Source organism: Lutjanus erythropterus, chromosome 18, assembly GCF_056507025.1.
Source record: "Lutjanus erythropterus isolate fLutEry1 chromosome 18, fLutEry1.hap2, whole genome shotgun sequence".
Classification (NCBI taxonomy): domain Eukaryota; kingdom Metazoa; phylum Chordata; class Actinopteri; order Lutjaniformes; family Lutjanidae; genus Lutjanus; species Lutjanus erythropterus.
The window spans coordinates 15,364,248-15,391,161 of NC_139334.1; the positions used below are offsets into that span (position 1 = coordinate 15,364,248).

The 26,914-nt window shown below is 39.3% G+C and overlaps 2 protein-coding genes across 2 annotated transcripts; one reads left to right on the forward strand and one right to left on the reverse strand.

Annotated features, from left to right (window-relative positions):
- The first annotated feature begins 358 nt into the window (after positions 1 to 358).
- On the forward strand, positions 359 to 1,939 carry dio3a (iodothyronine deiodinase 3a). Its single transcript, XM_084742126.1, has one exon. The coding sequence runs from the start codon at positions 617 to 619 to the stop codon at positions 1,400 to 1,402; it is 786 nt and encodes a 261-aa protein (XP_084598252.1). The 5' UTR covers positions 359 to 616; the 3' UTR covers positions 1,403 to 1,939.
- An 8,193-nt stretch (positions 1,940 to 10,132) lies between these two features.
- Positions 10,133 to 23,141, reverse strand: dlk1 (delta like non-canonical Notch ligand 1). The gene is made up of 7 exons (XM_084743118.1): positions 22,999 to 23,141; positions 22,841 to 22,855; positions 22,498 to 22,581; positions 22,214 to 22,277; positions 21,619 to 21,749; positions 19,550 to 19,691; positions 10,133 to 12,740 (listed from the first exon to the last, which is right to left on the reverse strand). The coding sequence occupies exons 3-7, from the start codon at positions 22,547 to 22,549 to the stop codon at positions 11,951 to 11,953; spliced, it is 1,179 nt and encodes a 392-aa protein (XP_084599244.1). The 5' UTR covers positions 22,550 to 22,581; positions 22,841 to 22,855; positions 22,999 to 23,141; the 3' UTR covers positions 10,133 to 11,950.
- Positions 23,142 to 26,914: the final 3,773 nt, after the last annotated feature.

Sequence of the window (26,914 nt, forward strand, 5' to 3'; positions counted from 1 at the left end):
GTTACTGATCTCTCATGTGAGCTAACATTAGTCCATATGGGCTGATGTGATATTGCATCCGGACAAACAGTCCACTGTTCACGTGTTGCAGTGTGGATCAGCTGAGGACAGTGTGTAGTTGTACAAGACGGTCCTTTAAGTCGAGTGGAGCTTGTCTCGTCTGCTGAAATGTGCTCCGACAAAACAGTCATTGTCACTGCAGCATAGAGTCTGCAGCAGCACCAACTTCATGCTGTTATCACTCATGATTATGGAAGAACATAGAAACAATTTCACTCATCACACATCACGAGCATAATGTGTAATTAATGTGAACAGTCTGATAATGATATAAAAAAAAAATAAAATAAAATCTGACCCACTCTCTCCAAATAACGCAGTGCTGTCTGTGCCGCACCCTGTCCTGCACCCTTGGCTTTTGGCTGGGGCTCAAAGCTGTGGAGTTGACAGAAGGTAATCCCCACCATGTGAGGCCTCGGCCCCAGTTTGGAGGCGGGGTGTGATTCATTCAAATCTGCCGGTGCTATAAAAAGAGGGGAAGTTGCAAGTAACCCAACTTCAACCCACAGGACCGTGGCACAGCACAGGACCACTCGGGTTGTTATTGTGAGTGATAATGAATACTATTAAAGCCATTAAAAATGCAATAGTCTGTCTGGTCCTGCTGCCCCGCTTTCTGATGGCAGCAGTCATGTTTTGGCTGCTGGACTTTTTATGCATAAGGAAGAGAGTCTTTTTCAAGATGAAGGAGCAGGAGGGCGATGCCATCGATCCTCCTCTCTGCATATCGGACTCCAACCGTTTCTTTAGCCTGGAGTCCCTCAAGGCAGTGTGGCACGGTCATAAACTGGACTTTCTGAAAGCAGCGCATCTCGGACACGGAGCGCCCAACACCGAAGTAGTTCAGCTGGAGGGTCAGCGGCGCAGCCGCATCCTCGATTACGCAAAGGACAAGAGACCGCTCATCCTCAACTTTGGGAGCTGCACCTGACCACCGTTCATGGCGCGTCTCAAGGCTTTCCAGGGAGTCGTGCAGCAGAACGCAGATATAGCAGACTCTGTAGTTGTGTATATCGAGGAAGCGCACCCCTCCGACGGCTGGATGAGCACTGACGCGCCCTATCAGATCCCCAAACACCGGTGTCTGGAGGACCGGCTTAACGCCGCGCAGCTGATGCACCTGGAGGTGCCCGGCTGCCTGGTGGTGGTCGACAGCATGGAAAACTCCTCTAACGCCGCGTACGGAGCTTATTTCGACAGACTTTATATCCTGCAGGAGGGGAAGATAGTTTACCAGGGGGGCAGAGGACCTGAGGGCTATCGGATCACAGAGCTCAGAGACTGGCTGGATCAATACAGAGAAAAACTGGAAAAATCCAATAATCTAGTTATTCATGTGTAGATTAATTCTCATCTTTTTAGAGCTGCTACGATGAAAACAAAATGCTGCACATTTTTCAGTATTATAACTCCAGTTAGATAGATTTCCTCCATCAATAATGGTTTATAAATGTATTTATTTTTGATGTGGTTGGATCAAAGTACTACAGTAGCTCCTTCATGTCATATTGGACATCTTTACATCCTGTTAGGATCCACCCACACACAGGTTAGTTTGTTCGGACCTTGTTTGTTTGTGAACAAAAGTATTTTATGTGTCAAAAGTTGTGTTTTTATGATTCCTTCTGCTCGTGTAAACGCGCCTGTAAAGCCTCAGTCAGGACGTTGAGATGTGCGCATCACTGTGTTCGTCAGTATTGTTGTGAAGTTCGGTTTTTAAACGGACTCAATCCAGAGAACCGAGACTGATGTTTTTCATACTGGAGATCATGGTGAAGGTGCTGCTGTCTGCCCTGCACGGCGCTACTGTTCACTGTAAATATTGTTCCGTTTTATTGATCTATTTTCATACAATAAAATGCTTTGATCTACTTCTTCATTGCGGGCCTGTTTAATTTTAAATCAAATATTTTATCTTTTTATCACTTTATCAGGCTGTATTACTGTTGTCTGCATGCAAGGTGTGGAGCTGGTGTCTTTTAAGTCTCTTTTTGCAATAACAGTGTGCTGTGTATAGATTTTACAGTAATTTGAATCTTCATTCTTTTGTCAAAGAGAACAATTTCCTGCACTATAAAGCACAACAGGCCTCTCATGGATTCCTGTAGAAATCTCCTTTCTCAAGTGCATTCCCTGAAATTGGTGTGGAGAAGCAGAAAGTATGAAATCACTTTAGAAAGCACAAGATCTCCTAAAAAATCCCCAAACAGAAAAGCTCTTTAATAACAGCAATTATTGCATTATTGGAGTGCAAATTCACAATGAATCATCTTAAAGTTGAACCAAGAGCAACTTATTCTCTGCTTTTTTTTTTAAAAAAAGAATAATCTAATTTTGTCAGAGCTTTTTTTAATTTGACACTTTTCTCATCTTGAATTTTTTTTTAAGTCAGCAGTTATTTTCACAAAGCAAATCCTCAAGTTTTTTTTTTTCTGAAATTAACTGTATCCTGCAGACATGTCCAGTCTCAATCAGGCTGGAATATCTTGTGTCAGATTAGTCGTCAGACACCTTTAAAACTGTACAGATAGTGATTATAGGTCTCTGGTTAACACTGCGGTGAAAAAGCCAAGCTTTGTTCCGCACAGCCCCTTCCTAAGCTTTTGACCTCTCACAATTAAATGAGGATAATCACACTTGATCCTATTATGCTGAGTGATATATCCACCTATAAGGGTCTAAACACACAAATGTTTTCAGGGCTTAGCACACCGATCACCCACAGGAGAAGGCATTTAACAGTGTACAGAAGTCCCCTTGGTTACACACTTACAATACTGAAATATCTGCAGTTCTCTGTAGTGATTTAATGCTGAGTTATTGCTCCCTCCAGCCTTCATCATAAACAGACACTAAGTCACTATGTTAAAAAACAATTACACTCTTATAGTTTTCCAGGAAGAGGATTTCATTCAGCTTTGTAGTCTGCAGGAAAATCCCTTCAGTGGCTTCAGATACGAGTCAGGACGCAGTGTAGACACAACAGGGGGCGAAGCCTCAGTCACAGATGATTCGGGGAAACCTAATACTAACACTGACACAACCTGTGTGAGGACCAACATCTCGTCAGACGCGTTGGTTCCCTGCGTCTCCAGCCTTCACAATGCCATTATTCATTGTCAACTTCTGAATATGAAGCCGTTTCCTCCAGCGAGCATGTAAAGTCACAGCGAGGATCACATAAATCACTGTCAACCCTACAAAACACAGCTTTACAAACTCAAACGTAGTGACTACACAAGGATGCCCATTGTTGTTAAAGTGGGAAGTTTTACTAGAAAAAAGTGCTTATGAATCCCAAGATTGAAACAAATCTGAGTCAGCTCGTCTGCTATAAATATAACTAAATGTTTGAAAGTAGTGGCTGTAATAACATAGACAGAACTGAGAGTAAGTTTTTGTCACAGGTCAAGAAAACAGAAGCTCTGTTTTTCTTCACATCTGAGACGTGGCAGTAAAACACATCACATTCTTCCAGTTTTCAGTCCTTGGACATCAGTACTCATCTCGTCCTTGGCAGATCATGTTGTTGAACAGCAGAGCAGCTACAATAGCACATGTAGTTTGCAGGAACAAGTCAACAACCTCTTAAGAACCTTTGTTTGGGGATGGAGTAATTTCGAGTACCTGATCCCTAAAGCAGTGGTTCCCAGCCTTGGGACCTCCTCGGGGGTCACAGGATAAATCTGAGGGGTCTCAGGAGTAGAGCTGAAGCAAATTCATTGATTAGTCACACAACAGAAAATTATTCATGAACAATTTTGATCATCAATTAATACTTCTAAAGGGAAAGTTCACCACAAAATCCAAAATACATGTTTTCCTCTGCCCTGTAGTGCTATATATCTATCTTAACAGTTTTTGGTGTGCGTTGCAGAGTCTTGGAGACATCGGCCATAGAGATGTCTCCCTTTAAGCAAAAGTACCAGACATTTCAGGGTAAAGAACAGTAAAGACTGCCCGCTTGCTCGGGGCAAGTAAAATGCCTTATCTGGCTATTAATCTGTGACTCACATGCTCTGTTGGGCACTACTACTAGAAGTAGTAAAAAGAATTAAACTATTTGGATAATCAATTAGTGGTTAAAGTATTTTTTCATGCAAAAATTGTTCAGCCTCTCAAATATGGGGATTTTCTGTTTTTTTGTTATCATATAAACCTGAATATCTTTTGGTTTAAGATGGACAAAACAACACATTTAAAGACATCACTTTTCCATCTGTCTCTGAGAAACTGGGATGGATATTTTTCATTATTTTCTGACATTTTAGAGATGTCACAGCCCTACATTAAAGAAAACATAGGTAAGAATGGAAGTCCACTGCCCTGAAAATACACACTTTGGAGTGTGAGTTCAGTGACTTCCTGTTCTCTGCACGCCAGACACTAAAACATAGAAACAGAAACAGAAAATTATACAAAACAGTAAAAGAGATAATAAAAGGAAAACAAGAAAAACATGACAGTAAAAATAAATGAAAATAGAGGGAGGGGATTATAGAGACATTACATGATGTTGTCTAGTCAATATAAATAAATAACAGCAATGAAATAAGACATTATAACCTAATGTCAATATGAATTAGTTCAAATAAAGAATAACATTAAATATGATATTAAATAAATATGATTTCTTTCTATTCATAATTAACATGAAACAAAAACAGATGTTCCACACTGGAAATTTCAAAGGAGGACTTGTTGGCTGTAGTGTTGTTGTCAGAGAAGCCAGTGTTTCAGTTTAGCATGTTTCCTTAATGTTTGATGACATGTCAAGGTCTTTTTATGATTTAATACAGTAAATATATTACACATTTATCCTTTAAACATGACAGTTAACTTTAGCTTTTGTTGGTATTTGCTGATCGATAAAACAGTCTGTACAAAGGCAAGTAAAAATTGACTGAGAAAGGAGATTTCACTTGCTCAGCCAGACGAATAAAAAAACATTATGTTGAACCCTGAATTTGATAGCTCTGGCTTCTCAGATATGAGGATTTCTGGCTTTTCTCTCTGTTATATGTAACTTTATGAGTGTTAAGTGTTTGATTTGGGCTGTTGGAAAATTGCGATGGGAATTTTCACAGTTTTTCTTAGGATTTCTAGATAGTCAGTAGCTTGATAGTTAGTTACAGCCCTGCACAAGATAATCTGGGATAGGAAATCGTCTTATAGACCTTGTAAATCAATAATTTGACATCTTCTGGCCTCTAAATATTGGAAAATTCAAAGAAATCACCTTGGTTGAACTCATCATAGACAATAGATATATGCAGTATGTAATGGGGCAGAAGCCAAAAGTGTTTGGAGCACGTCTGAGGAATACGTCCAGCAGCATTAGGAAATATGTTCTTGGTGGAACCACAGGGGGTTTACAGTGACTGTACTGCTCATCTGGAACACATTTAACACATAAACATACTGTATAGTATTTATGTGGAGCTGACAGCTGGCTGAGGGGTACCTGCCTATATGAAATATAACTTGAAGTGTATCCAGTGTGCAACCCTGAAAAGAAAACCCCTACTGGAATTCTTTGAATCTGATCTGGATTCTTTCCATGTGTGATTTTCCATGGATGTTGAGTTTCATCTGTCAGAGGAGAGACGGATGGGAACAAAGGGTTAAGGGTCTCTGGCTGTGGGGTGGGGGTGGTCGGTGGAGGGGGGGAACTTAACTTTTGCTGCTCTGTTTTGTTTTATGACTCGGAGGGAGCACAACGGGTCTGCTGAGGTGTTTTTTTTTTAGCTTTTCTGCTCAGCTTTGAAGGTGAGGGCCCCTCGCTCCCCAGGGTCATAACTCCTCCACATATGAATGTATGGTGGAGGGGAGCTGGGGCCCCAGCAAGCACACAAAAAGGTTTCAGCGTGTGATTTTTGGTGTTAACATCTAAACATGCTTTAAATAATCTTCTTTATGCTCCTCCTGAGCCTCTTTGTGGACGTTTTTCCAGGAAAACAGATGCTGTTTGGAGAAGTCTAAGTGCTGTTTATTCAGGAGCTTTTATTGAAGCCTCAGTTACAGCATTGTCACAAGTACTGACTGAATCAGCCACATTAAGAGGCATTTAAGTTTCAGCATCAAGAAAAGATTGTAATCCATATGCGATCCATGCCGATTAACATTCAGTTTAACTCCTTTTACTTCTGTAACTCCTGCCAGATATTCACATCTACTGGAGATTCTTAAGGCTAGTTTTTAGGTCAGGGACACGCAGTAACACAGCAGGAGACATTTTCCAATAAAATCAAGTCCGGAGTGAGAAATTGTTGGATGTAGTGCAGAAAAAACCCTCCACTGATTGTCACTCAGACGGTGAAGTGAAATAGCGACAAAGTTGAAAATGATGTGTTATGTGGGACAGGCAGCACTCATCCTCGACTCCGGTAATGGCTTTTGTTGTTTTGTTGTTGCTCAGAAGAAGACCAATGAAATACACGCTTTTATACATGATATCTTGGATGTAGGTATGAAATGACACTAAATTTAAAAAAAAATTAAATCAGAAACCAGAGTTTTGTTCAGGTATTTTAGATATATTATTGATCACTGGAGTGTGTTTTACTACCAAGAATAAAAGTCATTTACCAATCACAAGTAAAAACAAAACGCAGTGTTTTCAGTGCAGCGAGATGCACCACTTCATGCTGAACAGAACATGCTGGATACAGTCAGTCTCCGTCTGTCTCCTTTTAGATTGATGACACCTTGTGGTTGAATTCTGAGACTACATTATTTTAGATGCTGCATCTGCTTGCGAAATGTAACCCTGAAAGACACTGAGCAAAAAAAAAATGTATATATATGAATATATACTTTTGCACTGCTCTCTAAAGGTTGAAACGGCTTGATGGGAAAGCAAAATGCCTAACTCTCACTTCAGGAAATACAATTTTTATCAAGGTTTTCCTGTTTTGTTTTGTTTTTTTTCATAAGCTTTGGCTCAATTCTTGAATGATAAGTATTTCTTTCAAAACGTTAAGTTCAGATCTCTGAACACTTTGTTCACAACAGATTTGAATTTCTCATCATTCTAGCAAATTGCACGTTTTGGCTTGTGTGTGCAAAAGAGTAAGTACAATTTGCACAATAACCACTTGCACATGTCTCACTGATCAGAACGGATTTCCAAACATTCTTTCATGCTACAAAGACACAGTGTATCTTACCGGCTGTTATATCACACTTGATATCATATAGTTAGGTCTTTTTAAAGAACAAATCAACACTTGATTGTCCAGCAATGGCATAGCTATCAGTGCTAAGTGGTTTTGGAGAATCATTCGTGAATGACATCACTAATGATATGAAATGTTTGTGATGTCTGCTAAATTGACAAATGACCTGCCAGGAGACAGTGATGAACATTGCTGCACGCATGTTTACAGTATACATGTGTACTACAGTATTGTATAGTAAATTTACTTTCTGTTAAAATTGGAATAAAAAAAGTTCAGTGCAGTACATAGAAGCATTCAGCTGCACTGAACTTACATTCTTATATGGCACAGTAAGTGGTCAGTGTCAACAAAAATTAAGAACAAAACAGAGATTTGTATATAAGAAACACAATGACAAAATAACTTTTCATTTCAATGGTATTTGCTGACACAGAAACTCAGTTTTGAAGCATCAATGAATGTCAACTTTTGCAAAAAAACATGCAATAGAGTTTTGATATCCCATAAAACAGTTGTGACAATTGCATGATTACAGTTTTGAGATTGTCAGGACTATTTCAAAAGATGAGCTAAAGCACATGAGAAAACCTGTAATCTATCTGACTACACAGAAATCCTTGGTAAGGCAAAGCCAACACCAACATTTTTGCAAGCTCTTGTGCCAGTTTTTTTTTTTTTTTTTTTTTCTGATGAGTCGTTAAAGCTTCAGTGCGTGCAATCCAAGCTTAATGTTGCCTAACTCGACCTCTTCTTGGGACAGTATGATCTGTACAAACTCTGCTTGCTTGATTGACTCATCCTGCTCTTGGTTTTGTTGCACTTGTTAGTACAGGACATGAGGTTCTAATCAGAACTTTTGCCAAGAGAACTTTAGCTGTGAAACAAAAAGCAGAAAGGAGAGAAGAGATCATTAGTTTCTGTCACCGCTCTTGCACTTACTTCGGCATTCCACCATGTCTGCTGCTTTTATTATTTCACCAGGTAGTTACATAAATGAACATTATATCTCAGTAAATCCTGTCTGACCACGCCTCTATCATTCGTATTAGTACATACTGTAGTTTAGTAATAATCACTGGCATAGTTACACCCACTTTCACCTGATTAGATCTCTAATCAGCCGCAGAAACTGAAACCCTTGTGTGAGTCTGCAGGGCCTTTAATACCCACGGATCACAATGTGATATTGGTGAACTATAAAAAGCAATGTCAAACTTCAAGAAAACACACACGGTGAGGTGCAAACCAAATGCATCAACACTAAAATATCGCACAACATTTCCCAAATATGCCTCACTATGTTTATGTTTTCTGTAACCAGAAGAGAGGAAGAATCACAGGTGAGCAAAGGTGGCAGAAGTGCACGCATGTTTTACTAGTACAAATATGTTAAAAAAAAAAAAAAAAAAGATGGTAATCCCCAACATAATGCATAATTACTTAAGAGTTTTGGTGTAATCTTTTGTAATAACTCTCCAACAGTGTCAGGGTGCTGCTATTTTGCATGTTAGCTCACTGGAAAGGCTCTATTACACTAAATGGAACTTGACCTTGCTACCACTGGTAACCATTTGTTTGTCAATAATGCAGCCATGAAAAATGGCTATTTCCTCTTAAATGTTGATTTTAATCATTACATACAAGCAGTATCATTGTTTGAGAAATAGGATGAAACAGGCTGTCTTTAGGTAGAGATATCTACATTAGATCTTCCAGATTGCAGAGTGCTGCAGCTCAAGTCTTAGTGACATACAGTAGGTAACTTTTACCACTAGGTGGCGACAGAGACCGGTATCTATATCTATATAACATCAGGGACAGTGGAGGAGTGCTGTCAGAGTCACTGTTATCATTCAGTTGGTAATCAGTGAGTTGGCCCTGGGGAGAAATTTATTAAGCATCACAGAGCAGGAGAGCAGATGTTCCACTGATTTCCACACAGGTAGGTGGTGGTGCATACAGCATGTGCATCGCTTGGATTTCACACTGAGAAACATCTGACGTGTTAGACTTGCCAAGCTTTGCATCTTGTCTTAACCTGCTTCTTGTGTCAACAACAGCTCAAACAGATAGACTCAATATGAATGTGTAGATTTTTAAGAACAAAACGAACAAAATAATATGGTAATTCTATATATTTTATTAAAAGCAATGAACAGACATCCAAAACATTATCTGGCCAAAGTACAACAGCAAAAACCCCCAAATCCCCAAATCCCCCAAACTGGAGGAAATAGTGGTAAATTCTGCACAGTTACTGTCACTGCACCCCTTGTAGAAATGCCACTTTTAAATCATTAAAATTTTACTCACAGCAAAATCTGAAAGTAAGTCTGTTATGTTATAAGCACAAGATAACCACTGTACCGTAACTGTGATAAACACAACCCACCACAATAACAGAATCTCCTTACAGGCTGAATGAGGGCTGAAGGGGACTTATCACTGTGAGAAGAGTGAGAGAAGAGAAAAAAATCTCCCATTCTAAACCCACAATAATCCTCATGTCAGCAGTTGATAAATTTGAATATTTTACATGCATTATGTTCCACATATTTAACCCCATCTTTCCTGGGTGACAGACATACTGTATGTTTGTTCTTGTTTGCAGTGGCTGGCCATCTCATGCATGAAGAGACAAACCGGTGACGTTTAACAGATGTTGTAGTATTGATTTCAGGGCTCGGAGGTGCATGGTGCATGACCTGTGTAATTCCAACACTGACAGCAAGAAGCAGTGTGTGAAAGTCTTACAAAATCACTGAGAAACTGAAAGTGAGACTGATCAATAGGTGAAGGTATAAAGATATTCATGGTATGGATACAAATAGATGATGATGGGAATAGAAAGTGGCATTTCTTGAGGAACTGTGATATAACCCAAGCATATATATATATATATATATATATATATATATATATATATATATATATATATATATATATATACATATATAACTTTAACACCAACCATCTAAAGTGATACATCTGCAAAGAGAGAAAATTGGATGTTTTTTTTTGGAATGAGATTACCTCCAGGGACACTGTAAAGTATAGTAGAGTTACGTGCCCTGCAGGATTTAGAAAATACAGCAGTTTGGGTGGCATGTAGTGATATCTAGTTACACATTTTAACTGCACATACTGTACAAATTCACAATATGTAGTTTAGCATTTATTAGAAAATGGCAAATTCACAAAAAGCTTTATGAAGATAGTTTGGGCCGCAAACAATTATTTTCATTGTTTGTTAATTTGCTAATTAATTTCTCAATTAATTTACTGTTTGCTTGTTTTATAAGTCAGAAAATACCTATAGCTTGTTGTATTCAACCAACTAGGGCTGTAACTACTGATTATTTTCATTATCGATTAATCTGTAGATCATTCTCTTGATTAATCGATTAGTTGTTGGGTCCTTAAAGTGTCATAAAATTGTGAAAAGTGTTGACCATTGTTTTATAAAGCCCAAAATGATGTCCTCGAATGTCGTTTAGTCCACAACTCAAAGATGTTCAGTTTACTGTCACAAAACAATAAACAAATCAGAAAATATTAACATTTGAGAAGCGGAGATCAGAGAATTTTGACATTTATTCTTAAAAACAACGACTTAAAGTGATTAATTGATTAATTTAGTACTTGACAACTAATAAATTAATCAACTAATCAGGGTGGCCCTGTGGCTCGGTTGACGGAGCCCCATGTGTGGAGGCTGTTGATCCGCTGCGGCGGCTGCAACTTCGACTCCCGCCTGTGGCCCTTTGCTGTGTGTTGTTCATTCTCTCTCTGCCTGTCCAATAAATGCTAAAAAGCCCAAAAACAACTTAAAAAGAATTAATCAGCTAATCTTCCCAGCTCTACGACCAATGGCCCAAAACTCAGAGAAATTCAGTTTCACATGAGACAAAGACAAGCATCAAATCCTCACATTTGAGAAGCTGAAACCAGACAATGTTTGGCACTTTTTTTCTAAACATTAAATACATAATAGTAATACATTAAAAAAGAGTTGTCTACTTAATGTTCTATCAATTGACTAAATGATGAAATATTGCAGCTGGGGTCAAACTCTCAGTACAATTTGTGAACAAATTCTTCCGATATTGTTTAGACTTGTATTCTTTTTAAAGAAGAGTTTGAAAATGTCAGGGCATAAAACCAGTGATTTGTTGATCTTAAAACAATGCTTAAAGAAGATCAAACTGTGACTGCTAAATTGAATTATGGATTTGCAGAATCATGACACCCCTATTAATTACAGATACTGACAGGAAAGTGGTCTGGGTTGTGTGTGTTCTGTTTATGGTTACTTCATTTGTCTGCCTGTAATATTAATTACATTATTGGATTACAGATTCATGTGTAACAAAGCAGAAGGACTATGGCTGTGAAGTCAAAAATGGCCTTAAGAAATACAAGACAACGCCATGTTTTTACCATCCACGAAGGTGCTATCTGGTAGAACATCTTTTATAATTTCGTACATTTTTAATGGATAGTTTTTCCACAGTACATTTACAATCCTGCGTCATGTTTGTCCACGTAGTCCAGAAGAGTGTACATTCAAAAACATTCCAGTTTAGTTAAGTTTCTCTCACTTTATTAACACAACTGTACAACAGTCATAGTTTTTGCTTCGTGCTATTTTTAGACATTCACATTAAATTCCTTCCAGTGGGAGAACGGAAGAGGAAGGGACGATTTAATCAGATGGAGGTGTAGTGTCTCCCAAAGCTTGTGAGTCTAATCTTCTCCGGCAGGATGATGTTTACTGAGTGCTCCGGCTCTTCCTGGCTCGCGCCACCGGCCTCTCTCAGCAGGTGTTCCCTTTGCTGCCGAACAAGCTGGCTGTACTTGGCATTAGCCAGCCACGTCTCGCAGCGGCCAAAAAACACGATGCCCGTAGTGCCCAGGATAACCAAGCAGGTGAGAAGGGCCAGCATGCCGAAGCAGACGAGCTGACCGTGGGTGACGAGGACGCCGGGGGAGTGGACAGTCTCCTTCAGGGTGATCTTAAGCAGGTCCCTTTCAGGTGGTCTGAGGAGCTTATGGAAGGTGTGAGCAGGGAGGGAGTAGTGCTGCGGCGTCAGCGCGAACACTCTGTGGTCCACAGGCCTGGCACTGACCGGCTTGGACCTGGCCTTCGGCCTGTGCTGCAGGGAACATGTGGGGCCTGTGAACCATTTCTGGCAAACGCACCGGAAGGTTCCATCAGGTTGACCAACACACGTACCCCTGTTGGCGCAGGGCCTGCCGGCGCAGGGCGACAGGCTGGTGGTGTCGTTACAAGTGAAACCGGTGAAGCCGTGCGGACAGACGCACGTGAAGGCCAGGCCGTGGTTTGTACAGTTGCCACCATTGAGGCAGGGGTTAGGCTGGCAGCTGTCGACACTGATCTCACAGTAGTCTCCAGAAAATCCAGGGGGACATAAACAGGAAGAGTAAGCTGCTGAGCCATCCGCATCCGTGCATGTGCCTCCGTTCTGACAAGGAGAGCTGGAGGACAGAGCAACACAATGTGAATACACAGCAGGGGCAAATAAGGCTTGTTATCTACTGCACAGCTTTACTGCAGCATATTTAATCCTGTGGTTATGAAGCAGCCATCAGTGAGGCAACCGTCAAATGAGTCCAGTCCTATTTTCCAGACAGTTTTCATAAGGTGGAAGGTAATAGGATGCTTTCTAGTCGTAATGTACCGCAATTTGTGGGATCCCCCCAGCGGAGAGTCTCTATTGTCATATATTAAAGAGTTCAAATCTACCTCTTCCAACAGTGCTGCATTCATTAGGTTGTACTAAACTTTTGTCACTGTCCAGTGGAAACCATGTATCTCTAAGCGATTTCCAATTTTCCTGAAAAAATGAGGGCTTAAAGAACCAGTGTGTTGAATTTATTGGTATCTAGCAGTGAGAATGTAGATTTCAAACACCTTGTCTCTCCCTCCTCCTGCAACACTAGAGCCAGTGACTGGTTTGTCCATTCTGGATCACTGTAGAAACAGTTGAGTCTAAAAGGAACCCAAGATTTGCAAAATTTTCACGGGTCAGCACGGTAGCACTCAGTGTGACTTATTTTAGACTTAGTTGACTTATTTTCAGTTTTAAAAAAGTATCTTGGGTTCCCCTCTGGACCTGTACAAACATGGCAGTGCAACATGGCGACCTCCATGGAAGAGCTCCATCCTCTCTGAAGACACAAATGGCTCCTTCTTAAGTAACAAAAACACAAATATCCTCATTTTCAGGTCATTATACATTTATTAGTACATACTTCCCAATATTGTATTCCACTTGTGCCATATTCTGCCAATAAATATCCCCATGAATCATACACACTCGACCTTTAAGTGTCCTTGATAGGCTGACAGAATTCCCCTACTTCTAAATCTAAATAAACCATTTAAGACACCGTTGGAATACCTGAAAGATTAATTGTCATAAATTATAAAACAGTTGTTTTTATGAGCTCATGAAAAGTTGACGTTTTGGAGATGGTTTTAAGAGAACAAAGTGCAAAGCTGCAGCATATTGCAACATGGCTCCAGTCCTCTTGGATGTTGAAATCAAACTAAAAATATCCAGAATTATTAGTTAAGGTAGGCCAGACAGTAATTGCACCAAAAACTACTGTTAATCATTTAGGTTTGTTTTTAGATATCGGCTCTCAGGGGCGGCCATGACACTGAAAGCACTTAATTTGTCAAGACTAAATTCTTTCCCAGGGAAGTAGCCCTGCTTGATGGTGCAACTTTAATTTAGTCTTTTTTTTTTTTTTTTTTTATTTGGGCACAAGCTCAGTGGCACTTTCACTGCAGTGCCTCCCTATGGCTCAGCAGTTCTCCACAACTCATCAACTCAAAACAAGGGCCAGGCTTCTTGAAATGATCTAAAGTTTCTTTTCTTTTTATTTTTATGCATTGAAAGGAAGCTTGTAGGCCAACAGTATAAACTGCTGCAGTCTTTGGACTCTGACCAGGATCCTTAAAGCAACAGCAGCCAGAGTCTTGATTTGTAAAGATCAACAAATCACTGTTTTTTTGCCCTGACACAAGTGATTTATATTTTCAAATAGTTTCTTTTTAAAAGATTTATACAGTATCAAATGTGATATAACAGCCAGTAAGCTATGCTGTTTTTGAAGTCTTCTTTTTAACTTTGGATACACACCAGATGGGGATGGAGAGAAAAAAAATATATAGTGGGAGAATCACAGTTTTTCTTTTGATCTCAATTCAGATTCGATTTCACTCATTTAGATAAACTTTTAATTTTAATATTGACACTGACACTAAATGACTGAGCTTAAATTTTTTGGTTTGGTTTATTTTTAACCATTCTTTCCTGTCTTGAAGAGCTAATATTTTTTTTAGCTTTCGTGTATTTTTATCCTCCACAATTTTAACTGTATTTTCATGATATTATGTTTGTCATATTGTGACTTTAATATCAGATTCACATTGGACTGCAGCATATTTTCATTATTTTATAATCAGCCAATTATTTTCTTGATTAATTTGGTCTAATAATAAAAAAATGCTCATAAAAACTTGTGTCGATGTCCTCAAACAACAGTCCAAACTTCTCCAGTTTACAAAAAGCTGCACATTCTTAAGGCCCAAACGCACTGAAAGTATATGACACACACATTTTAAACCTATTGTTTAAAATAGTTGTACGAAATGAGGATGCAGCAACCAAAGCTGTTATTGTCTGAACCTACAATAAATGTCTAGAGAGCACTAAGAGGAAGAGAAGGTTAGAATTTTCCCCTAGAAAATTAAATTATTAATAATAGTGATACTAAACAGATACATTATTAATAATAGTAATAATAAACACGTATTCTTTGGTGTTGGCATTTCAAATCTGAAGTCTGCAGTGTGCCATTAAAGTGTGCGTTTAGCTCTTTAGGATTGACTAATTGAAAGTCCGGAATGCATTTTTGCTTCAATAATGACTTCTTTGCTCAATAAACCAATTCCTTTCGCTGATTAATTTCCTCGTGATCAGCTAATCAATCAACTAATCATTTCAGCTGTAGAATAATATACATTTTAATATTATGGTATTGATTTCAGTCAGTTTGCCGATTTGCCCTAATGAAAAAAAAAGAGAAGTGTATAGGTCATACTCTGATGATTAAAAATCAGTTCCAGTAAGTAAGCAGTAGGTATAGAAGGAGTGTTGTCCTCTGCAGAAATGTTCCTGCTCCAACATGTGCAGCAGATCTGATCAATGCAGTGATGCTTCAAGTGCACTGATGAAAACCTGGGATAAAACCAATCAATATCTCTAATCGTAGCTTTGTAATTACACAAGACCCAAACATTCTGTCTCTGTGAGTCAAAAGAATAATAGCTCTGGCATGTTTTTCAGACATCTCTGGTGTCTCATAGAGGAGCTGATTAATGAAACTTTGTGGAGGCCTATTAATGGAGATGAATTCCCCTGGTGTACACATGAAGCTACGCTCGTCTCGTTGTGAGAATTATAATAAGATTCAAATTATTTTTTTTCTGTGGGAGGATAAGGAGAGCCGTCAGTTCACTGACACTGAGCAGTAGGCTATTGAATTTCAGGTGTGTTCACATCAAGAACAAGGCAGCCTGATGGAGAACAAACATGGGGGTGTTCAGAGTCTGAGGGCAGCAGCTAGCCGTGCCCCCAGAGAGGCTTTCATATGTCTGACGGGCAGGGGGGCGACTCCTCCATGGATCAGCCCTGTCTGTAATCCGGAAAGGCAGGCGATGAGGCCATTTCTAGAATGAGGCTTAGAGGAGCAAGCCACTGTTCTTGTTGTGGACAATTAGTCAATATTAAATTTTACCTAAAAGCAAAGATTCAGAATGAGGTTTTTGTCTAGAATAATTACTTTAGAATAATTTGGGGTCAGAATATCTTGGAACAAATATTTGGATTTCTATACATTTATTGTTTCTCCCTATGCATTTGTAATGATCCATAATTTGTTTGGTTTGAAAGAACTTGCATACAGTGTGACTCTTGTCCAGGCCCCTTTTCCCTTCAGCTTCATACAACCTAAAATGCTTTCATATGCTAGCTTTTAAACCAGGGTGCCTAAGAGTCTTAAGAAGTCTAAAATCCAATAATGTGATTTTTAGGTCTTAAAATGTCTTAAATATGTATTTGACAGATCTTAAAAATTGTATAGATTGGTGAAATTAACATTACTTTTATAAAGCTGCATTTTCAGTTCCAGTGATGTTCCAACATGTACAGCCTGGTCAGAATTTATTGGAGCACATTCAGCTTTACACACAGTAGCTAGACATCAGTCCCATAAAAGCAATTAAGGCAGGTGAGCCGCCGCTGCTGCTCACACTTAGCCATTGGCAATAAAAATCAAGAAGTAGCCTAGTTTAAAACACGATGTAGATGCTTACATCCGTTATGTTTCACCATCAAATTGGTTACAGGCGATCACGATGAAGACAACTGGGTTTTAAATTTCCGAATACTGACTTTTCTGCATCGTTTTATAATCGTTCAAGAGAGAACTGTGATGCATCTAAGAATCCATTCTCTCTCAAAACTGCTGATGCATTCAGGTGTTCCTCACTAACTCTTGAAGTCAAATCTTAACCAACTCATGAAAACGTTTATCACTTTTAAAGCCACTGGATGACAGTGAATGCGGCTCTCTTGGTGAACTTGCAATTTCAGTTTAACACAGAAGGAACAAATACCACACGATATCCAGACTCGTAGAGGTACAGGGTAACATATACAGGGATTAAGTGGCAGAATATGGCAGAAATCCAATATAATATTCAATGGTATGTTTTCATTAGTGCATAATTACCTGAAACTAAGGATCATTGTGTTGCTGTCCCCTTAGAATTAGCTGTTTATATCTACAGAGGGCACAGGTCCTCTTCCATGGAGGCCGCCGCATTGCACCTCTATGTTTTTTACAGTATTCCAGAGTGGACAAACCAAACACTGACTCTAGATGTGGCCTTATACAGCCACCGTAGTTTCTCCTACTACATGCTTGGTAGGAGAGAGTGAGATAAGGTGTTTGCAATCTGCAACCTCACCACTAGATGCTACTAAATCCTACACACTGCTCCTTTGGCACACATAAACAGTGCACTTTACACTTTGCTACCATTATTTGCATTCTGCAGTGCCTTCCTGTGGTAATTGGTTCAGTGCATGTGATATCTTTATCAGCACATTCATCACCACCTGAAGGCAAAGTCCCGGTAATTAGGTAATGCTAATATGGTATTTCCCAACGTTACAGAAAACGAGGACAGCCTGAATGTATCATTAAACTGTGGCCTGGGGGAGCAGTGGATTGTGGGATACTGACAGATTGAAAGAAGGCTGAATTTCTGCTCACATACTGTATGGAGAAGCGTTTGAATTATGACAGCCTTGTTTAGAGATTTTGATGTACTCCACGGTGAAATGATGACTTCAAAGAGTGCAGCCTTTGAATTGGGATTCAGCTTGTGATGCTGCCCAGGTACCCACTGCTAGCTACTGCACAAAGGTGTCTGCTTGTCAACAAGGGAGGAGCACAATAAACATGGCTGCATGGATGTATTTATGACAAGAGGAAGCCGGGGAATTCATTCTCTGAAAATCCTTCTTTCTACATCAGAGGATTCAGGTTTTTGACATGAAAGCAAAATTTATGCCTGCAGGAAAATCGTGTTTGTTTTGGCTATGTTAGCAGAGTCACACCCCACTGTTATTGTTTGCAATGTTTTGCAATTGCTCACTCAAAGAAAAGGCTGAAAGTGCAGAGAGTTACACATTCCACTTAAAATGATTGCACCAACATGATGCTGGGGCTGGAGGCCTACAGCTCACATTATGCTTAATTGTATTTAGATCAATTTATTTTCAAATATGTCAATATCCCCACTGTTCTCAATTATCTTAAAATGTCTGTAATTGATCATTTTGTAATAACAATGTAAATGACAATGTGAAAACAATGTGGAAGTATCCTAGAGGTGAACTTTAAGAGAATTATCATCAGAATCTGCACCTTCGCTTGTGAATTTCAACTAATTTTTTTTTATTTCTCCAGCTGCAGCCTTATTGTTTTCTCACTGCTCAGTTTTTAGCTGCAACAGGAGCTGTTTTCAGTGAAAAAGCTGCAAAAACCCACTGTATTCTACCTGCTTTGCAGCAAACAGTGGACAGACAGTCAGCAATTAGCTGGTCAACATAGTGGATCATTTAGCAGCTAAAGAACCAGATAATTCCCTCAGGAGTTGGTGGAGACCAAAAAGGGAGCTAAAAGAGAGTGAGTATTGGACGTGCATTCATTACATGGCCAGAAACATGATTTTAAATTGCTAACAAGTATGCCACATTAACAAAAAGACAATAATATATCAATAACTACATTTACATGCACAAAATATTGTGGTTTTTGCTCTTATTCTGAAAAAGACAATATTCCTTCTAATTAAAACATCAAAATAATATTCCCACTTACATGTAGCCGTGCATGCTCCGACCAACTTAATGACAAAATAAATGCACTGTATACATGTCCAAAGAATGTCCCTAAATCCCAAATAATCTAATAATATTTAGGAATATCCACACAGAATATTCTGATTAATTGACAGCATCAACTTTGTAATATTGTCATATTTAGAATAATAGTGGAAAAAATAAGCCAATTATTTCAGGGTTGAGGTATTCTCTCTGCCCTACATCAGTGTACCTTCAGTTCTAAGTTACATCATGCCTTTGGACCCGATGCAGCTGTAGTCTTTTGTGGCTATTGTTCACACCATGTCAACACCATGTTCCTATCGGCCTTTATGCAATGTCACAGAGCTACATACCAGAAAAGCCAGTCCTCAGAGAAAAGCTGAGTTTCTGACTAGAAATAACAAGCTAGACTTCTGTTCAAAGGGAGTTTTCCTTCACCAAGCTGGAAACTTGCCAGTTCCCATATTTTAACACGCTCGTGTTTGTGGAGGGATTGTATCAAAGCAAACGCTTCTGCTTGTCTTACAAATGTGCAAACACCCTCTTGTCTAATGCAAGCCAAAGCAACCAAACTGGCTACATTTTGTGCAGTAAGGAACAAAGAAGATGCAATATTTTCTCTGCTAAGTGGCCACCATTAGAAGCCACAGTGTCAGGTGGTTTCAGCTGGCTGCCTCGGCATCACACAGAGAGCTGACAGAGGCTGCACCGTGTATTGATTATTGCTCCTAATGATAAACAAATGGAGATGAGGCTGTAAAGCATTGAGATTATTCCTTTACTTAAAATAGAAGCTGAAATAAAAGGTACTGGTACCCATTTGTGAGGCAGAGTCCTCTTCTCAGTTGGCAGCTTTCACCCTCATAGCCTTGAGGACAGATGCAGAGGTATCCCCCCTCTCCTGTCTCTATGCAGGTGGCATTACCAGCACAGGGCCTGGATGAGCACAGCCGAGTATCTGTTGTTAAAAAAAAAAAAAACATGCTGTTTTTAGATCTTGTGTGCTCTCTCTGCCTGTTTTTCCCTCACGCCTTTGTTTCCACTCTCACTCGCTTTCACGCCGCAGCATCTTGTCACCGAGAACAAAACTGAGAACATAACCAACTACGTTGCACAGTCGAGCGGCTCATATGTTCCAACAGAGCAAGAGATGTACTGTGTGTGCTGATAAGGAGGTCAAACTGAGCCAGAAGCCAAAAAAAAAAACGTCGCCTTATTTAATCTTCTCTCTTTGTTTCCTGTTTTGCTCGAGGGGCTGCAGGTAATTTTCATGCAATAATGCTCATTGTAGATATCATAGGAATTATTACTGAAGTGCTTGATTTAAATAGGAGTGTTTATCATGGAAATGTCACTTTTAGACCACTTTATAAAAGGATAGTTTGGATTATTTGAAGTGAGGATGTGTGAGGTACTTATCTATGTTCTGTGTATTACCTACAATAGATGGCAGTAGGTGATTTGAGGGGGATGACGGGGAAAACCATCCCCCTTGTTAGCAAAATGACCAAAATGCATCGACGTTGTTAACATGCCATCCCCCTCTCCATCCCCTCCTAGCGGAGAGAGTGCAGGGGCAGAGGTCTTTATTAAGTTGCATCTGTCTCATCTGCTTGACTTATTTATTTTTTATTTGACAGAGGTTTGTGTGAGTTAGTATTTATGGCCCTGATCATGGAAATATCTCTCAAATATCAATAGTCTGACTGTTATGTGTGTATTGAGGGGGTTTAAAAAATACAGAACCAAAAGAGTGAATGAAACTGGGTCCACCCCCCATCTTAAAAATTAACAAAATACTTACTGGTAGGTTATGGTCAACATGTTCCCAGTTTGGAGCCAGCACGGAAACTAGCAATGAACTGCTGTGGACAGGGTCAGCAGCAAAACATATTTTAGCCACTTAAAAAAAGGTCCAACACAAAAAAATCAATATCAATATAAGTGTATATATATATATATATATATATATATATATATCTGCCACTTAACCATGTTGTCAGCTTTTCCAATGGAAAACCATTGTTATAGAAACCAAATAAAACCCAACCAGACTCCAAAAACAGTCATTTTACCTCACAAAACATGGGTGTTGTTGGTCTATTTGTTAGTTTGTTTCTGTTATTGTGTGACTTTGGAAAATCTAAACTATCCTTGCAAAACACTGAAGTCATACAATAGCACAAATAACCGACTGAAGCAGCGATAGACCACCAATCCTGTGTTCTGCAAGATAAAATCACTGATTTCGCCAATATGATGCTAATATAATGGTGGTTTACTGTCAGAAAAGGCTGTCTGGCAGCCAGGTAAAATAATGAAAATATTCTAAATAGCATACACCTCACACTGATATTGATTTTCTTTAGGCGACTAAAATTCATTTTACTGCTGACCCTGTCCACAGCACTACGTTCCATAACTTCCTACACCAGTACTCCTTCTGCTTCCCTAAAGTGGGAGCATGTCGACTGCAATCTGCTGCAGGTGATACACTGACTATGGATAAGAATCGCATACAACCACCTTCAAATAATCAAACTATTTCTTTAACATTTAAATGATCACAGATTGGTCATATCATATTGTCTTGCTCAAGAGCAAAAAGCAGCAGTTTATAATGAGCATTTCTACTGTTATTTTGTGGTTTCAGCTTTCATCACCGACCCAGTTTTTTCCATAATGATTTTTTTTTTTTTTTTTTTTTGGTCTTGGATCTTCTCTACTCCCTGTCTAAAAATACAGCTAACTATATTCTCCAGCTTCACTCAGTGGCAACCTGAGGCTCTGTGACTCACCCTAACCTCTGTTATGTCAGGAGGTGTTGGGAGGCAGATGGAGATACACTGAGCGTCTGGTGGGGGGGGGGGCTTAATGAGACTCACCTTGGTCACACAGGCTGCCCACCCAGCCCTCCTCGCAGACACACTGCCATGCCTTCTCGCATTTGCCATGCAGACAGCCAGGGAAGGGCACGCACCGGTCGCAGTTCTCTCCTTGCCACCCTGGTTTGCACCTGAAAGAGGGAGGGAAAAAAAGGGAACAATTCTGAACTATTAATATACCACCCACAGTGCTTTGCAGCCCTGCTCTTGTCCCCATAATGTCTACATGCTTTTCAAAGTAAAAGCAGTGTTTGATTTTGTAGTAACTGGTTAAATTACCTAAATGGAATACAGTCATTTTGGCTCAAGAGTAGATACAGTAGCATTTGCCAGAATAAAGCATCAAACTGGGCAGCCTTAGAATAACAATGCTCTTTACTGTTCAAACAAAGGGATGATTTGGCAGCTGATTTAACACAGTGCAAGCGCCAAACAAATCTAAAAAAACAACAACACAAAGATCCAGTTGGCTGGATTGCGATTGCATTTCTCTAAAGGGAGGAACAATTACATCTCCAGCGATTTATGGAAATAAGGTTACAGGAAGCCTACAGGCTACAGAGGCTATCATCTGAATCTGAGGTCGTCTCAGTACCTGCACTTCCCTGGCTTCTCACAAAACCCATTTTCTGTGTTGCACCCGGCGCTGCATTCCCAACCTTTGAGAGACAGAAAGAAGGGGACAGCAGCGTGTTTGCATCCAAAATATAAAAAAAAACACATAAAACATTCAGAGCAATAAAATATTCATCCGTTATACTTTTCTTTCCATGCAGAGTCGCTTCAGAAAGAGTTTTTTTCTTTTTCTTTTCGTGAATGGACTCAGATCTCTTTGTCAGATAATGTCCCAGAGGGCTGATCTAAAAAATCTCAGATTACCTTTGGCGATGCCTGTCACGACCAGAATTAAGACCACCGCTGTGAGATGCATCGTAATTTCGAACAAGACCCTCTCTCTTTGTCCTGCAAAAATATAAAGCAGGTTAAGTCGCTCTGTCTGTGTGAAGAGACCATGTTTTTTTTCTGTCTAAACACACATCAAAAGTTCATGTAAGGAAAAGAAAATAATTATTAAATGGAGAAATCAGAAGGATGTCTTAATATAAGGAAGTCTCATTATGATATCATGGGAGTTTAAAATGAAATTACAACAAGGGCGTCACACTGAATCACTCCCACTGCAAATGTAAATATTATTGTAATTATCTTGTAATTGACGCACCTGAACCATATGCGTCTGCTCCCATAGATATCCATCACGCACAAGCCGAAAAAGAGGGGGAAAAAAAAGAGCCATTTTATTTCAAAATTACCGCATTTTTCATGGCAAAAATCTCTTTAACTTAAATTATTTTTTAGGCATCCGCAAAATTGCCTTACCTATGTCGTCCCGGCGCTCTGATTCCAAGTCTCTTCGCTCATATTTGATTGAAGTGATTTGACTTTTTCTTTTCGGAAAATCCGAGCGTCGTTGCTGTGGAAAGTGACACTACAGGTGTAGCGGCGGTCCGGCTGCCGGAGGAGGACCTGGACGTTTTGACGGGACTGCTGCATCGTGCGGCGTCCCAGTGCAACACGCTCCTCCCACCGAAAGAGGAGAGGAGAGTGTGCTCACCAGTGTGACCCCCCAGGGTGGGAGAGAGGTGCTACAGCTGGAGAGTTATGGAGCACATTAGGTGTCTGTATTTTATAATCACGTTAATTAATTAATGCATCAGCAAAAGTTCTTTTAGGCAAGTGAGAAAGTGCCTGTAGGTCATTAACACTTCCAAAACTGCTTATTCCTGCTTATTTTCATGTTTTTGCTCATAATTCTTAATTAAAACAATCCAATTTGAGTCTGGCTTGGGTGGAGGAAATATTTAGATCCTTTACTTAAGTCATACTAGCAATATTACATTGTAAACATACTCCATTGCAAATAAGAGTCCTGAATTTAAAATCTTACTTAAAGGTATAATGTGCAGCATTTTGCTTAAAACAAAGTATAGACTCATATAAACATAATCCCTATAAATCACCACTTATGACCCACTAGAAGTGTGTCATGACAGACTCTACTCTCTGCCTCTGTTATTTTCTCATGTTCTTTTGTGTGGTATGTGTCCGTACCTCAGTCTCTGGGCAGTATTCTCGCGATACCCGACCATATTGGAGATCTTGCAGTCTACAAATCATCGGGGGATTTCTAAATGCAAAACAACTGCTTGAACGACAGTCAGAATGGGCGCTAACAAACCTAAACCCCATATGTTTTCTCAGTGACACGCTTTACTGGGCACAACACTCTCCCCCCGTCCTCCTCAGTGATAGGTACATGACCTCTGCGTGTCACCGCACCAGTATGAACGGCTGCCCTAAAGACCCATGTTGTTCTTTGTCCTCAGTCTCTACTTAGTGAAACATTACAGACTGACTTGTGAGACACATCCACACACAGGCAGAGCAGACTGAGGGTGGATTCAGTTGCATTCACACAAAATCAAAGATTTCAGTTTACTGTTATAGAGGACTAAAGAAACCAGGAAAAATTCACATTTGAGAACTGAAACCAGTGAATTTGGGGAAAAAATGACTCAAAATGATTAACCACTTATCAGAATAGTTGGCAATTAATTAAATAGTTGACAGATAATCGATTAATTAGCTAATTGTTACAGCTTAATCTCACTTAAGCAAAGAAGTATTCTGTCTATAATGATGCATCTCAACTAATAAGATTATATGTTTTTTGTCTGGTGGAATTAAACCTTTGCCTGTAAAATGTAGTGGAGTAGAAGTATAAAGTAGCAGAAAATGCGAGTATAAGTACCTCAAAACAAGGGATGTGTCTGTATACTATAGCAGGCAAGTTGACACTCAGCTACATTTGTGGATTTTCAGTTCTACCACATAGATAAGGCTGAAACTAATCATTATTTTCATTGTTGGTTAATCCGCCAATTATTTTGCACAATTAATCAGTTAGTTTAGTCTATAAATGTAAAACAAATGTGAAAAATGCTTATTACCAGAGCCCAAAGTGACATCCTCAGATTACTCCTTTTGTCCAACCGACAGCCACAAACCCAAAGACTCTTCATTTACTCTCACAAACGACAAAGAAAAGCAGCAGCTCTTTACATTTAAAAAGCTGTAAGCATCAATTATTTGACATTTGTGCTTGAGAAATGGCAGAAATCATAAAAATACAGTTGTTGGCAACCATTTTTCTCTCAGTAGTGTGTCTGTCAGGACATAATACAACTGTATTTTGTGAAATTGTAATCAAACATTTGTTCAACCAAAAAGTCCAGACTGTTTTCCTTCCTTTCAGGGTCATTATAAGTTATAATTGTAATGTTTGTGTAATGCTGCGTACCTTGATAAAGCGAAACTGTAATATCTTCAGAGACTGTTATTATACTGTCAAAATCTCATACCATTGTAACCGTACTCCGTAAGTTATATTTAAGTATAATCAGCTGCATTCTACTGATCTCTGCTATCCATTTCCTTATTATATTCACACAAAGACATTACATATAAAAACACAGCATGCCATCAAAAACCTCATGATAGAGTTCAGATTCACTCTTCCTCCTGTGTCGAAATGGTATTGAATGTCTTGCCTTTCACAGCGCCTACCTGTCATACATAATAATGCCCTTTTCTATTCTTAGTTCACTTATTGCTGTCCACAATCTCCCTTCATCCTTCCCAAGGGCAGGAATGGTATTTTCCTTCCCATGAACTATATAGCTTATAGTCCGAGGGCCTAATTATGAGTTCCACTTCGCTCAGACATTATTAGATCAGCAATAAAGATTTGGAAAATGGTGGTCAAGCAACCATCAGGGGAAATCTAGGCTAATTACTCTCTATACGTGTATAAGTAGAAAATGTAATCTGTGTCTTGTGTAGGTGTTAGTGATACAAAACCAGGGTCAATATATTTCATTATTGGGTGTATTATTAATGACAGCACAGATAAATCCACGTAATTCCAGATGTTATCAGTTTTCCCACTTTTCCCATGATTTCTTTTTCTTACAAAATATGCCATCTTGAGCACACATTTCTGAATAAAACAGGTATGTGAATCCAGAGTCTAGACAGCAAGAGCACAAATGATCCATATATGAATGCAAATAGGCAGAAAATCAATTTTTTCTACATTTAAATGAGGGTAAGGAAAGAACAGTGAATCTCTTTTTTATTCTCACACATAATCAATCTGCATTTGCCAGGGAAAAGACAAAAACAAGGACACAAACAGCAGCCACACGAGCAGATGTGAGCAGAGGAGAAATGGATAAGTCTCCTCAGATGTGATATAATCTTTTGAGAGGTCCCTGCTTTCATATCCCCCGGTTCAATTTGGCTCGTGTGTTTATTTTCAAACCTCCAGAGACGCAGCTCATAGCTGGGGCGTAACATTAGAGCGGCGATGTGATTCTCCGCCGCAGCTACCGACCAGATCCACATCACTCAGTCCTTTTTAATGAAATGTCTGAGGTTTGTATGTGCTTTATTAAAGTGAAGGAGTCATCCATTGATTTATGTTTTTTTTCCCCGGCACTGATCTGATCTGGTATCTGATCTTTTATCCGCTCTGGTCCCGGGTGCTCCAGGTATAAATTGAACATTATGGATCTGAGGATATGAGTGTGTGAACGTGTGTGTGTCTTGTTGCTTTGTGTCATTTATGACAGTCTGATGGTTTGCGGTTAAATTTAGTGCCCACACAGAGAGAACCTGCACTGTATGCCTGTGTGTGTATGTACTGTATATTTTGGTCTTAATATATCCATTACAGCTGAGATGATTAGTTAATTCATTAGTTGATTGCAGGGGATGAAAATAGCACCTTCTACCTGCCAAATACGATGTAAAAGTTGGCTGTGGCAGGTAAAAACACCTGCAACAATGAATCAATTATGAATACATTATTAAATTCATTGACAGCTATTTTGAAAAGTGATTAGTTGGCTTTTTTTAATCTCCTCTATGACAGACATTTGAGATGTTACCCTGGGTTGTGGGAAACAGTGATCAACATTTTTCACTTTTTCATTTTCTAATGACCAAACAACTAATAGACTGATCGAGATCAAATCAACAATTAATCAACAGTGAAAGCTGCAGTTATTTGCATCCCTATTTTTTCTATGAATAAATATTGTTTTTAAAAATGAAGTGTCTGGGATTAAGGTTGCATAATATATTCCACATTTCTAGTAGGCAATTTGAGGGGTGATGTGGGGCGACGTGATCCTCCTTGTTAGCAAACTGATCAAAATGCATCCCTCTTGTT

What these genes read in the sequence shown, in the direction of transcription:
- dlk1 (XM_084743118.1), bottom strand. Translation starts at nt 22,549, where the DNA reads ATGCATCTCACAGCGGTGGTCTTAATTCTGGTCGTGACAGGCATCGCC. An exon ending in CGTGACAGGCATCGCCAAAG is followed by an intron (nt 22,278 to 22,497) that starts GTAATCTGAGAT and finishes TGTCTCTCAAAG; the next exon opens with GTTGGGAATGCAGCGCCGGG. An exon ending in GAGAAGCCAGGGAAGTGCAG is followed by an intron (nt 21,750 to 22,213) that starts GTACTGAGACGA and finishes TCCCTCTTTCAG; the next exon opens with GTGCAAACCAGGGTGGCAAG.